Source organism: Onychomys torridus, chromosome 14 (assembly GCF_903995425.1).
Source record: "Onychomys torridus chromosome 14, mOncTor1.1, whole genome shotgun sequence".
NCBI classification, from domain to species: domain Eukaryota; kingdom Metazoa; phylum Chordata; class Mammalia; order Rodentia; family Cricetidae; genus Onychomys; species Onychomys torridus.
The window spans coordinates 68,695,982-68,710,296 of NC_050456.1; the positions used below are offsets into that span (position 1 = coordinate 68,695,982).

Sequence of the window (14,315 nt, forward strand, 5' to 3'; positions counted from 1 at the left end):
GAAGTCTTTAATTTCCTTCTTTATTTCTTCTTTAACCCATTGGTAAAGTTGAGCATTATTCAGTTTCCATGAGATTGTAAGATTTCTGTAGTTTTTTTCTGTTGTTGAAATCTAACTTTAAACCATGGTGGTCTGATAGAACACAGGAAGTTATTCCAATTGTTTTGTACCTGTTGAGATTTGCTTGTGGCCAAGTATGTGGTCGATTTTAGAGAAGGTTCCATGGGGTGCTGAGAAGAAGGTATATTCTTTTTTGTTTGAGTGGAATGTTCCGTAGATATCGATTAAGTCCATTTGATCCATAACATCAGTTAAGACCATTATGTCTCTGATAAGTTTCAATTTAGCTGATCTGTCCAGAGGTGAATGTGGGGTGCTGAAGTCTCCCACTATTAATGTGTGGGGTTTTATATGTGATTTAAGCTTTAGTAATGTTTCTTTTACATATGTGGGTACCCTTGTTTTTGGGGCATAAAGGTTCAGAATTGAGACTTCATCTTGGTGGATCTTTCCTGTGATGAGTATGTAATGTCCTTCATCATCTCTTTTGATTGATTTTAGTTTGAAGTCTATTTTGCTGGATATTAGGATGGCTATACCAGCTTGCTTCTTAAGACTATTTGATTGGAAAGTCTTTTCCCAGCCTTTTATTCTTAGGAGGTGTGTGTCTTTGAATTTGAGGTGTGTTTCTTGTATGCTGCAGAAAGATGGGTCCTGTTTTCATATCCATTCTGTCAGTCTGTGTCTTTTTATAGGTGAACTAAGTCCATTGATATTAAGGGATATTAATGACCAGTGATTGTTCATTCCTCTTGTTATTTTTATGTTTTGGTGGTAGTGTGTGTGTACTTCTCTTCTTTGGGGTTTACTGCTGTGCTGTTTTCTATTGCCTGTGTTTTCATGGGTGTATCTGCCTTCCTTAGGTTGGATTTTTCCTTCTAGTGCTTTCTGTAGGGCTGGGTTTATGGATAAGTGTTGTTTAAATCTGGTTTTGTCTTGGAAGGTCTTGTTCACTCCATCTATGATTGAAAGTTTTGCTGGGTATATTAGTCTAGGCTATCATCCATGGTCTCTTAGTGTCTGCATTATATCCGTCCAGGTCCTTCTGGCTTTCAAAGTCTCCATTGAGAAATGGGGTGTTATTCTGATGGGTTTGCCTTTATAAGTCACTTTGCCTTTTTCCTTTGCTGCCCTTAATATTCTTTCTTTATTCTGTACATTTAGTTGTTTAATTATTAAGTGGCAAGGGGACTTTTTTGGGCGGTCCAGTCTGTTTGGTGTTCTATAGGCTTCTTATATCTTCATAGGCATTTCCTTCTTTAAGTTGGGAAAGTTTTCTTCTATGATCTTGTTAAATATATTTTCTGTGCCTTTGAGTTGGTATTCTTCTCCTTCCTCTATCCCTATTATTCATAGGTTTGGTCTTTTCATGGTGTCCCAAATTTCTTGGACATTTTGGGTCATGACTTTGTTGATTTTAGTGTTTTCTTTGACTGATGAATCTATTTCTTCTACTGTATCTTCAACACCAGAGATCCTCTCTTCTATCTACTTGTATCTGATGTTCCTGTTTGTTTACTCAGATTTTCTATTTCCAGCATTCCTTCTGCTAGTGTCTTCTTCATTTTTTTCTATTTCCCTCTTCAGGTCTTGGACTGTGTCCCTTGCTTTTTCATGATTTTCTTTCAAGGACTTATTGTTTTCTTCTGCTTTAATTGTCATTTCCTCTAGTTTTTTATAGCATTCTTCCCATTTTTTGTTTGTCTGTTCATCTGCTTTATTTTTGATTTCTTCTATATAAGGCTCTAGCCTCTTCATGATGTTACTTGTAAGGTTGTTTTCTTCTTCTTATTATTATTCCATTCTGTGATGTTCAGGTCTAGCTGTTGGAGAAGGGCTAGGTTCTGGTGATTCTGTATTGCTCTTTATTTTGTTGTATGTACCTGTGCCTTGGTGTCTTCCCATCTCCTCTTGGGTTCATTCTTGGTCTTATCAGTTTATTGGTCCAGAGAGAGCTGTCAGATTTAAGGTGCCTCTCTCTGGTCCAGATGGAAGCTCTGGTCCAGATGGGAGTGCTGGTCCAGATGAGAGTGCTGGCCGGATAGGAGCTGGGTGGCTGGACTCTGTGTCTCGGGAAGTCCCTGGGGTTTCCTTATTTTGTCCAAATGGGAGCTCCTCTTGTCCAGATGGGAGTTCCTCTGGTCTCTGGTCTAGATGGGAGTTCCAGGGCAGGATGGAAGCTGGGGGCTTTTCTCTGATTCTCAGGAAGTAGCTGGGGTCTCTGGCAGATGGGTGTGGGGGCAGGGTGTGGAGACTGCAGGGTCTGCCTGCAGTCTTGGAAAAGGGGAGCCTTCCTGCAGGGCCCTCAGATTGGCTGGAAACTGGGGCCAAGTTGGTCAGGTCCTGTGGGGATGGCCTGTGTCCAGCAGTGGGACCCAGGGACAGTTGCCTCTCTGGCTATAACCCCAGGCACTCACCTCTCACAATATATTTTTATACCATGCTTTATTTAAAACAAACTCATTGTCTAGAAGTTCAAAATTATAATATTGAGGAAATTGGGACTTGATAAATTTTATTGAAGTGGAATTAATTTGAAAATGTTGCAGGATGTAGTATGTGATGTATTATTTTGTTATGGAATCTACTCATAAGTGGTGTGTGGAAGTGTAACATCACACACGGCTGTGAATACCCAGAGGGAGAGGAGGAGGAGGAGTGTCAAATCCAGGAGTTGGGAATATTGAGCTAGTGGACCAAATTAATACCTTTTCAGTTGTGGGACATACTCCCATATGTGAAAAATGGTGGGATTATTATGATAAATGCAAAATTAATACTGAATTAATTTTGCCTATAGAAAATAAAAGTATTTATTTTTTATTTCATTTTTTTTATTTTTACATCTCCCTTCCTTAGCCATCATAATTGCCTATAGCCATTCATCTAGGGATGGAACATAATTCTCCCTTCAAAAGTTGTTATTTATTATTCAGATTTGTTTTGGCAACCATATATTTGAGATTTCATGAGTGCATCTTTTTTGTCATATAGAAGATGCAATCTTGCAAGTAACGTCCTGGTCCTTACTAGCTCACATAATTTTTCCACCACCACACCAGTAGTTCCACAATATTCTCAGAGCCTTAGGTGTAGGGGTTATATTATACCTGTAGCTGGCACTGTGTGTGCAGCCAGAAGTTTTCCTGTGTTCTACAGCTAAGTGGTCCTAAATAAACACACAGAAGCTAAATCATATTTCAGGGATTTTATCCTTAGTGAAACATTAGCCCTTAATATTTTATTTTATTTGAAACTAGATCTAACTATGTAGCTCTGACTGACCTGGAATTTGGCTTTGAGGACACAAAGATCTTTCTGCCTCTGCCTCCAGAGTGCTAGGATTAAAGGCATGTGCAGTATTTTATTTTTAAAACAGCCTTACTGCACAATTGTACAATAATTCTTCAGTTCCATTTTAGTTCATTTCATCACTAAGGGCAGAAACTCTGTGGCCATCTGTAGTCATCACCAAGTCTTTTCTCCTTACTACCTACCATATTTCCCAAATACCTAACACCAACATCTCATTTACTTCTGTCTCTATTTGTCTTCATATTCTAGCCTTTTCCATCCTCCTATTTAAGTATAATTATGTACCCATGACAAACATCCTCCTTCTCTCCCTAGAACCTAACCACTCAAGACTCGGGGAACCACCATTCAGTTCTGTCCTATAAAAGCAACTTCTTTATATTTACATGTAAATAGGACAATGCTAGTATTTGCCATTCTATGCATGGGTTATTTCATCTAATACACTGTTCTTTAGATTCATCCATGTTGTATCAAATAACAAGATTTCATAGTATTCATATGAGTGTGGGTATACTGTGGGAACCATTTTCAGGTTCCTCGTGGCTTTAACCAGCAGGTCTGCATAGAGAGGATAATCAGACTATGGGCCTGAGTGCAGGTATCTGAGATGGTCTGCACTAGGCTGTGCTGGAGGGAGGTCTTTTGCTTCACCCCCTTGGCATTTCTATAAATACCTTAGGGAAGAGACAGTCAGGGCCTGTTGGAATAGGTTCCAGGCCCTCTCAAAGCTATCCTGTATTTTCTGTTTATCTCCACATTCTAAATCCTTCTATCTAATAATTCCTGCTGCTTGCACTTAAGAAAACTCTGGGGAGCTGTGGGGTTGGTGGGTAAATGCCCGGCAGTATACTACATTTTCAGAATTCATGCCAATGAAAATGTATATTTTGGGTGACTGTTCTGATTATGGTGAATAGTACTACAAAAATAAGATGGTGGTAGACAGGCATCTCCTTGACACGTTGATCTCACTGCCTTTGGCTTCATACCCAGTGGTAGGATTACTAGATTATTTTTAATATTTTGAGAAGTCTCCACACTGCTTTCCCGGATGGCTACATTAATTTACATGCCTATAACAGTGTTGAAGGGCGGCTAGTTTCCAACATCATTACTGACATTTATTATTTTTTGTCTTTTTGGTTATGGACATTCTATCTTGCATAAAAAGATATCATGTCATGGTTTGAATCACATTTCCATGGTGATTAGTAATGTTTAACATACCAGCTGGCCATTTGCATGTCTTCTGAGAAATCTATTTGCTTTCTTGTTATTGAACTACCATGGAATCTCTGGGATGAATCCCATGGTGAATGATCATTTTACTGTGGTAAGGATTTATGTTTTCTAGTATTTTCAAAGATTTATTTATTATTTTTTTATGTGAGTATCTTGTCTACACATATGCATTTGCACCATGTGGGTACAGAGTTCACAAGGCCAAAAGTGAGTGTTTAAAACACTGGAACTGGAGGTAGAGGTTGCTGTGTTGGCCCTATGGTTGCTGCCAGCTATACCTGGATCCTCTAGAAGAGCAGCCAGTGCTTTTAACCACTGAGCAATCTCTTCAGCTCCTAGTATTTGTTTGAGGATATATACCTTAAGATTCATCAGGAATGTTGACTTGGCGTTTTCTATTTATGGTCTTTCCTTATCTGGTTTGGTATCAGGGTGATACTGACCTTGCAGAATGTGTTTAAAGTATTCCTTCTATTTCATTAATGGGCACTAGTTTGATAAGAAATGCTGTTAATTCTTCCTTACACATTTGGTCAAATTCAGTATTGCCACCCTCAAGTCCTGTACTTTTCTTTGACAGGTACTTTAAAATAATATTATACCGTTTCACAAAAGGGATATGGTTTTCTTTTTCCTCTCTGTAGCTGTTGGAGAGTAATGGAATTTTCCCTAGTTCCAGCCCTGAGAAAATTCCTCCCAGAGTCATGGGGACGATACTGCATTCAAAATGGAGTATCTGAGGGAAAGGAATCTATGTACACTATGCTCTTTTGTCTGTTTACTGCATTCCTTTATGACAAAACTCTATCTATACTGCTTCAGTTCTGTCCTGAGTCTCAGTTCTTCTTTGTACCTACTTTTTCTGTCCCCTTATAGCCCTGGTTGTTGGTTAAATCAGCGCTGCTGGTGGTGGCTGCCATGCCGACGGAGCAAGAGTGCTGGAGTCACAAGCCATAGTTACCTTTTTAGAGCTTTATTGGGAGAGAAAGGGGGAGAGAGTGGAGAGGGGAGACAGGGAGACCTCGCAGAGGGAAGAGAGTAGAAAGAGAAAAGGGAGGGACACAGAGGGCCCGCCTGCTTTTTAGGCTGGGCTGCATCCCAGGCCGATGACGTAATTAAGGACAGAACCCTTACACTGGTAATAACTAAGTCCTTATGCTTTTGGTCTCACCTTTTCTTTTGTTCCTTAGTCCTCCATCTGTCCTTCCTGACTCCTTACCCCTGGCCCTGATAAACTCTACAAGAGATCTGTTATACCCTCTACAGAATCTCTGTTTTTCTCTCTTCTCTGGCCATGCAGTTCTGTGTCTGCCTCTGGAATTCTGCTCCAGTCTTTACTGAACCTGGTTATGCAAAAAACCTCCTTTGTTCTCAGTCAATTTCTCTGGAAAGCCGCCAGGCCTATAGGCAAGGGATGGTCTGAGCTTCATTTGCACAAGAAGCAAAGCTATGCATCTACAGCCTGCTTGTCTCCTAGGCTCAGCAGGGGAGTTAGTTACCTAGAGGTTCAGCAGGCCTGAGAAGTTGAACTGTTTGCCAAATGGTCTAGTAATATATGGTCCCATAAGAAATTCATAGCAAGGCACAGCTGAATATTAAGGCTGTATTTACACCAAATATTCAGTGATAAGTGTCTTCCCATTTGCTGGACGCTTGGTCATTCAAAGTATAGCTTTAATACACAGCTGAATCTCTATAATATATTCTTGCAGCCCACAAGAGGAGAGAAATTAGGATCTAAATTTATTAGCATTAAGATACATTGCTGTGGCAGTAAAATCGTTTCATAATTCTTTACCATTATTTCACCAAAAAATAAGTTTTCAGAAAAATATGTGAAATGTGACACATAGATGAAGTGAAAATGACTGTAAAAGGAAAAGGTATTGTTGGTAGTGTTCACATTCTTCCATTTCATCAACATGACGTGCAAAAAGTTGTTTATCTTTTATTTTTAGACATTGTGGCTGTAGAAGAATGGATAATAAAGGTCACAATGCATAAAGGATTAAACATTTATGATACTGAAGGGACCCTACTGGATCTTGTCCGAGGTAAATATCAGCACATAAAGTAGAATGGAATTCACATACTGTTTGGAAAAACTTTCATGACTACCACACAGTGCCAAATCCCAGATGGCCACGACCACAGCCTGATGGAGCAAACTAAGAACATATATATGAGAGTATGCAGAAATAGGATTGGTCTGTTTGAGGAGCTGAGAGGACCCCTTCTCGCTGAAGCACAGAAAATGATGGCAATGTCTCCTGAGTTTGGAAAGGCTGACAGGGACTGTGGGAAAAGTGGGGGCTTTTTACTAGCTATATCAAAATGGCATCAACTGAGTACATTGAGTAGGAAGGTGATACATTCTGACTTAAGCTTTGGAAAAGGTCCCAGGGTTGGGTGCTTGTCAGCCAGAGACCTACTCTTGGGGAAGGATGGCAGGAATGGAATAAAGGCCATGGCTAGCAGCTGTTGTATCACCATGCCCAAGAGCTGCCTGTAAGCCTCAGGCTGTGGTGCGTACAGTGCAGAAGGTGAGCAGTAGCAGCCAAAAGAATACACTCTGTAAGGAGAGCAGATGGGATTCCTGATAGCCAGGGGTGAGGGAAGTGGGGCATCAAGGATGAACCCTCTACTTCTTCTGGAGCAATCAAGTAGAGCAGTATGAGTTCCTGGAAGTTAGAGACAGGAGGGGCAACACAAGGAAGTGGGAGTCAAGGAGAAAGGTGAGTGTGTGGTTCTAAGTCCTCATTCACGACTAACCTCACAAGAGATGCTTAAAAATCCTGTCTGTACTGCCTCATCTCCAATACAGACTGCAATAGACCCAAGCTGTGTGTCTAAATTCTGTATTGTATACATAAACTGTTTTTAATCACAGGTCAACAGTGACCTTCACATTGGTCACTACTTTTCTCTCTCTCACTTGGCAGCAGACAAACCTCAATTGCTCTCTAGTTTTTTTATTTTCATTTTTAATTTTTTTCCCCAGAAACAGAATTGTTCTTTAATCAGAACAATTGAAGAGCCTCAGTCTCTCTGAAGGTGTGGAGACTGTGCAAGTGGCAGATGAGGGGTTGGGGACTTTATATGACAAAAAGGGGAACTTTGGGAATGTGAGTTTCCATAGGCAACTCAGGTCCCCTGCAGTTGAAAAGTAGTAATCGTGGGAGCCCATTTTCAGGTTCCCCATGGATTTACCCAGCAGGTCTGCATAGAGAGGATGATTGGACCATGAGCCAGGCCTGAGTACAGGTGTCTGAGATGGTCTGCACTTGGCTGTAAAGGGGTGAGGGTGGGGATGGGGATGGGGGTGGAGGTGGTGTTGTATTTGCTCTAACCCTTGGCATTTCTAAAAATACCCTGGGGCAGAGACAGTCAAGGCTTGTTGGTTCCAGGCCCTCTCGAGGCTATCCTGTATTTTCTATCTGTTTATCTCCACATCCTAAATCCTTCTATCTAGTATTTCCTGCTGTTTGCACTCAAGAAAATCTGGGGAGCTGTAGGGTGGTGGGTAAACACCGTGCAGGTAATTACCCAAACGGGTCAGTGTGTTGATCCTACCAGAAGCTTACCAAAGTCAAAGTCAAATCAACTTTCCTGATCAGTTTCTCGCTCACCTGAGGCTTTTGGATCACTAACACTCTCTAGTTCTTATGACTTAAAATACAGCATCTGACCCCAAGCAGCTTTTCCTTAAGGTCAGAGGCACTGTCAATCCAAGAGGAATGAAACTTTCGTGTTCTCTAAGGTCTGGTGTGAATGGCCTGCAAACACATTGCAGCCTATGAAGTCAGCTCCTTACCAGAAGCTCTCTGAAGTCCTGAGCAACTTCCTGCTGAGTTACTGTAGTTGACATTGTTTCTTTCCCCTTCTGGCTGTAGCTAGACTGCATAATAAGCAAACAGAGAGAAATTGAACTGCTTTTCTTGCTTTACACAAAGTAGGGGGAAGAGGAAGTTTCCCGAGGTATTTGGGTCTAGACACAGTTGAGTTTTTCTGAAAGTTTGAGGGGCTGGAACTGCATTGTAGAATATCAACAGCTAAGAACTGATTCTTAAGTGTCTCTGTTGTTAAAGTTCCTTGACTGTTTTTTAAATCACACTGTAGCGTTCTTTCAAGTTGACCTGGACCACTTTTGTACTTTTCTGGTACTTTGGTCTCTGATTTTTCCAACACAGGAAAAATGTTATTCTTTTGTAATTTTTAAATAAGAAAGGTTTTTGTTTTTGTTGTTGTTGTTGTTGTTTGTTTGTTTGTGTTTTTTCAATGTTCCTTTTCCCCAGGAGAAAAGAGAATTCCTGTTTTTATATATGGAAATTTGACTTTAGCTTTAAGTAATTTCATATTCATGTAGGTATTGTAAGTTTTTATAGTCTGTTTAAGTCCTCCATAGAGGATCATTGTCTGCTCCAGCCTGGTGAGTAAGAGTTCCAGTGATGCTCAGGGCTGCATTGAGATCCTGAGGACAGCCCCACCCATTCCTGCATTTCGTGGAATGCTTCTCAGAGAGGGAAGAACAGATATGGAGAAAAGCAGGAAACTTCAGAGTTAGAGCTTGGCAAAAACAAAAGCAGGGGAATTAAAAAAAACAACAACAACAACCTGATTTTCATTTCAATAGAAAGGTGATATGCAGTTTTTGATAGGCTGAAGATGTCTCATACTGGATTGATTTTTTTTTCTGTTAGTCCATTTCCAACTTCTACCTATTTTCTAGAGACCTTGGTCTCTTGTTCACTGCTGAAAACGTCTCTTTTCTCTCTATATACTCTGGATTTATTCTTTTGTTTATTTACCTACTGTTGTTTTGATGGGATTGAAAAAGGAGCAAAAGGAAATGTATGCTTTTGAAGCAGATCCCTTAGTGACAAATATCTCTGTTCTGTGTTCCAGCTCTTGTAATTCTAAGCACAGACCATGTGAATATGTATTTTCTATGTATGACTAAATTAATATCTCTTATCCTAAATATTCTTCAGCAGTGTGATCTTTCTCCAGAATATTATCAAGAGAATTTCATTTTCTCCTTTGCGTAATAAAAACTGGCCCATTTTTAACTGATGAAGAGTGAGATCATATCATACCCATGTATAAAGTTTTTATGTTTATAGGTGTTTTGCCAGTATACATGTCTGTGCATCATGTGTGTGCCTGGTGCCCTGGGATGCCACAAGAAAGTATTGAAATCTGCTGTACTGGAGCTTTAGACAATATTGAACTGCTCTGGGGGTACTGGGAATCAAACCCAGTTCCCCTCAAAGAATAGGCAGTTTTCTTAACCACTGAACTATCTCTCCAGCCTCTACTATATCCCCTACCTGCTTTGGACAACGAAACATTTCCTTTACATAGTTTTTCCAAAACCTTTAAAGAAAAATACTGATGTTCCAGTCTTATGAGTACTGCCATATTTAAATGCCTAAATTTGTCGTCCACAGAGCCTATTCTGCAGTGGACTCTTGGATCTGAAGTAAATAATTCACAGCTCAAAAGTTTGTTTCCACATGTGCTAGACATCAAAGTGGCAAAGTGCCCCTGTGCCAATGATGTGGCATTATTTGGCTTTATTTTGAACTCGACATTTAATGGTAAGTTTACAGTCTGATTGGACGTTAGAAATAACCAGTTGTTTTATATTTGTTAAGTGTGGTTTTTAGTGGAAATACCCACTAAATGCATACAGAGAGTAAAATGTATTGTTTGTCACTCCACCTCTTCTACTTCCCAGTGTGATATGCTAGGAGAGATACTCCTTTGTTGTGGCTTTTTGTCATTTGAATGGTGACATCAAACTGGGCATGATGGTGTATGTCTATAATCCCAGCTATTTGGCAGTCTAAGGCAAAGCAGTTGAGTTGAGTTTAAGGTTAACCTAAGACATTTATTAGAGCTTGTTTCAAAACCAATTAACTAAATCAACCGGTCGGTAGCTACCTTGATTCACCTGTCCTCTGTTCTTTGTAAGTTTGTTGCATCTTCCCAGAGATTGTTTATTGCTTCTAGTCTGTCTCCTTATTTCTTCTCTATGCATAAATCAATATTGTTATTCCTGAGACACTATCTTATTGTCTTTATACATATGTATTTTTCAATCATTGTTAAATATCTAATGGCATATGGAGGAAAAATAGCTGTTTTTCTCTAGATGCTTGTTTATCACACTTGTGGCATCAAATGTATGCATTTCCCACACTGAGCAATTTTTCTGTTTACTGAAGATGCCAAGTGGGTATCCTGTGATTCACTTCAACTCTGGCAATAGGTAGAGTCAACATCAACTCTCACAAGTTAAAAAGACTCTACCTCCTATTTCAGATTCCAGTCACAAGTGCCAGATTGTGACCTGTGCTTCTAACCTGGCTGTTATAAATTGAAGAATCCCATAAGTCCCTTCTTAAATTCAAGATTTTGTTAGACTGTTCAAAAAACTTAGGGAAACTTTCATGCATATTTACCAGGGTATTGTCAAGGATGTTACAAAGAATGCAGGTGAAGAGCCAAACAAAGAAGGTACCAAGAGTAAGATCTAGACAGGTTCCAATCACAGGAGTTCTGTTCCATGGTATTGCATTACACCATCTCTCAGACAAGGATATGTATGTCAACCTAGAAGCTCCAAATCCTGTAATTTACAGAATCTTAGGAAGGCTTCACTTCATAGGAATGATCAATCATTGACTCAACTCTAACCTTTCTCCCTACCCTGAGTCAGAATATGTATGAAGCTACAAGTTTCAACTCAAGGTATGGCTTATTCTTGGTTGTGTCAAAATGAAGCTGAATATCTCCTTTCCAGTTACCAGTTTTCAGTAATTAATCAAAGTATGAATGCAAACTTTGTACTTCCTATGAGAAGTACATGATCACAAAAGTTGCTGCTGGTGCTCTGGGTGAAGAATGAAAGGATTATATTATCAGAATGACAAAGTTTTCTCATTAAACAAGGTGTTTGGACCCACTGCAGAGTGTGCTTGCTGTTGAGTAAGGGGCATTCATGTCATATGCCAAGAAGAATGGAGGAGAAAATGTGCAAATCTGTTCAGGGATGCTTTGTGGATGACAATCTGAGTCTTATCAGATTGGGAGAGAGAGAGAGAGACAGAGAGACAGAGAGAGAGAGACAGAGAGACAGAGAGACAGAGAGAGACAGAGACAGAGAAGAGAAGAGGAGAGATAGAATATGAATGAGAATTGATTGCTGGTCTGATAGACACTATTCTACTTCTCCAGTTGACACTTTAAAGAGCTAGCAAAATATGTACACTTTTCAATATCTCTAAAGAAGATAGTTTCACCCAGTGTTGTGTCAAAAAGTCTTTAAACACAGAAGGTAATAAGCCTAGATTGAAAGCTCCCAACATTCATTGCCTTTTACTACATGTGCCCTGCAACAAAAACACTATGAAATTGCTATGAAGAACCAACACACCAAGAAAAGTGAGGCAGAGGCTGTACAACAAAAAAAAACCTTTGGTGTAAAAGAATGAAGAAAGTCAAAGAAAAATACCTGCAACAGATTTCCTGGAAACATATATAGTCCTCACTGAAAGCTTTTGCTTCATTTGTTGTTGTTTTGAGACAGGATCTTAGTAGGTAGCCTTAGCTGGCCTGGAGCTCACTCTGCAGCCCAGGCTGCCTTTAAACTCAGAGATCCACCTGACTCTTCTCTCAAATCCTGGGATTAAAGACACACGCCACTAATCCAAGGAATAGTTTCTCCTTCTAAATCCAAATGCAGTCAGTATTAAGCATCTTTAACAGTAACAAATAAATGATGTTACCTTAAAAAAGTTGAGAACAAAACATAAAACTTTCCTTAGCGTACCTTGTAATATAGTAATAGATTGAATCAATGTATTTAGTGTAATAATAGAAAAATAGTCTTCTTCCAAATTAGTATGATTTCCTAATGTCTTAGAGTCTGTTATATCCTCTAGGTCTAAATGTTTTCTGCTTTTGAATCAGTTTAGTCATAAATCATGTTTTCTTACTTACCTCTGCTGTCCCTATACTAGACACAATGTTAACCCAGATGGAAACTCAGCCCATTTCCTCCTTTGTTCTGTGGATACCTCTTTCTCTTTATCCAGCCACAGATTCTAGCTGTCCATGCACCAAAGTAGAGCAGCCATGCTCATCTCCTCATGTTCTATCAGACTGTCCATGTGGTAGTGAGAGGAGGCAAGGACTAGTCTTGACTTCCTGAGTCCAACTTACCTTTTAAGAACATAATCAGCTTCTGTAACCTATGTGTTAGATAAATCTACTCCCTACTCCAGATACCCACCACTCTTCTGAAGCCAAATCAAGTCGCCACAGCCTACCCCTCAGTTCCTTGATGAGGCCCTGGTTAATCCTCCTGATCTTTACACCACTTGGAGTCAGTGGTGAGAATAGTAAACTTCTTACCAGCATTCCCTCTACAACATTCTTAAATATCCCCCTGAGTTCCCCAGCAGTCACCACCAGGAATCTCAGGCCTCTCAGATCACTTGCTACATCCCATTGCACATGGGGCATTCTTTAATCTGATTCACATTTCTTACCTTTCTCGCTATTCAAATCCTTCCACTAGAAATTGTATTCTGCGAATGGGGCCAGGCTTGGGCCCGATGGCTGGCTCCTGGCATGGAGCCACTGCAGCTGTGACCTGTGCTGCTTGCCCCGCAGGAAACAAGGCCAGAAGTCCTACCCAGTGGTCAGCACCTATGACAGGGACATGTCCTGACACTCCCTCAGAAATATATCATAACTGAATAGGTCAGTCAGCCCCAGTATGGAGCCATTGCAGCTGCAGCCTGAGGTGCTTGCCCTGCTGGGAGATGGAGAGTGCTGGGAAATAGAGCTGCCTGCAGGCTACAAGCATAAAGGTCAAACCTGATGAGCCTCGGGGTGGCAGACAGAGAGGGCAGAGAAGTGTGTGACAGCCAGGAGCTTGCATAGAACCTGCCCCACAATGCCCTGCTGAGCTGCAACATCACCTTAACTCTGGGCAACATCAGAATATCTGAAACCAGTATCTTGGCAATGGTCCAGTATTTATGGTGCTTCAGAAACCAGAAACCTAGACCAATATTTGCATACAAAGCTGTGTTATATATATATATATATATACAGAGAGTGATATGCAGCAGTCTGGAGCTTATATTCTCAATCAGCCCCTCAACAGCTCCCCAGCCACATGATCATCCTGATTCTGAGCAATGACAGGATGTCCAAGATGAAGTATGGTCCATTTTCTGGCTTGGACCTCCTTGTAAAACATGTATGGTTCATGATGCCATGGAGGCCACTTTAGCACCTGTGATCCACTGCCCCAAGCCATGATGAAGCTGGAGGTTCATGTGGGTGCCAATGGTCCTACAGCAGCTGGGAGCCATGTTGATATCCCTGGGCAGGGATACCACTAGAGACCATACAGATGTCCTTGGTCTAACCCACTGTCTGAGACCATTCTTAAGTCTATGAGCAATGCTTCCACCAGGGGCCATGTTGATGTGGGTAGTCTGTGCTGCCTACTGAAACAATGGTGATGTTCAGATCTGAGCTGCCTTGGAGGGCCATGTCTGGTTCTGTGGTCCTATTGCAGGCTGAGGCTATGTTGATGTCTCTGACACATGTTGCCACCAATGTCCATGGGGATATTTGTGGTCTGTGCTGCAGCCTGAAATGATGTTGATGTC

General features: G+C 40.7%; 1 protein-coding gene across 1 annotated transcript in view; it reads left to right on the forward strand.

Annotated features, from left to right (window-relative positions):
• The window catches only part of Catsperb (cation channel sperm associated auxiliary subunit beta), a 138,413-nt gene that overhangs the window by 24,304 nt on the left and 99,794 nt on the right, over positions 1 to 14,315 (forward strand). Inside the window, exons 5-6 of the mRNA XM_036205648.1 lie at positions 6,579 to 6,674; positions 10,071 to 10,220. Of these exons, the coding sequence (XP_036061541.1) occupies positions 6,579 to 6,674; positions 10,071 to 10,220 (246 nt within the window). The remainder of the gene's footprint in view (positions 1 to 6,578; positions 6,675 to 10,070; positions 10,221 to 14,315) is intronic.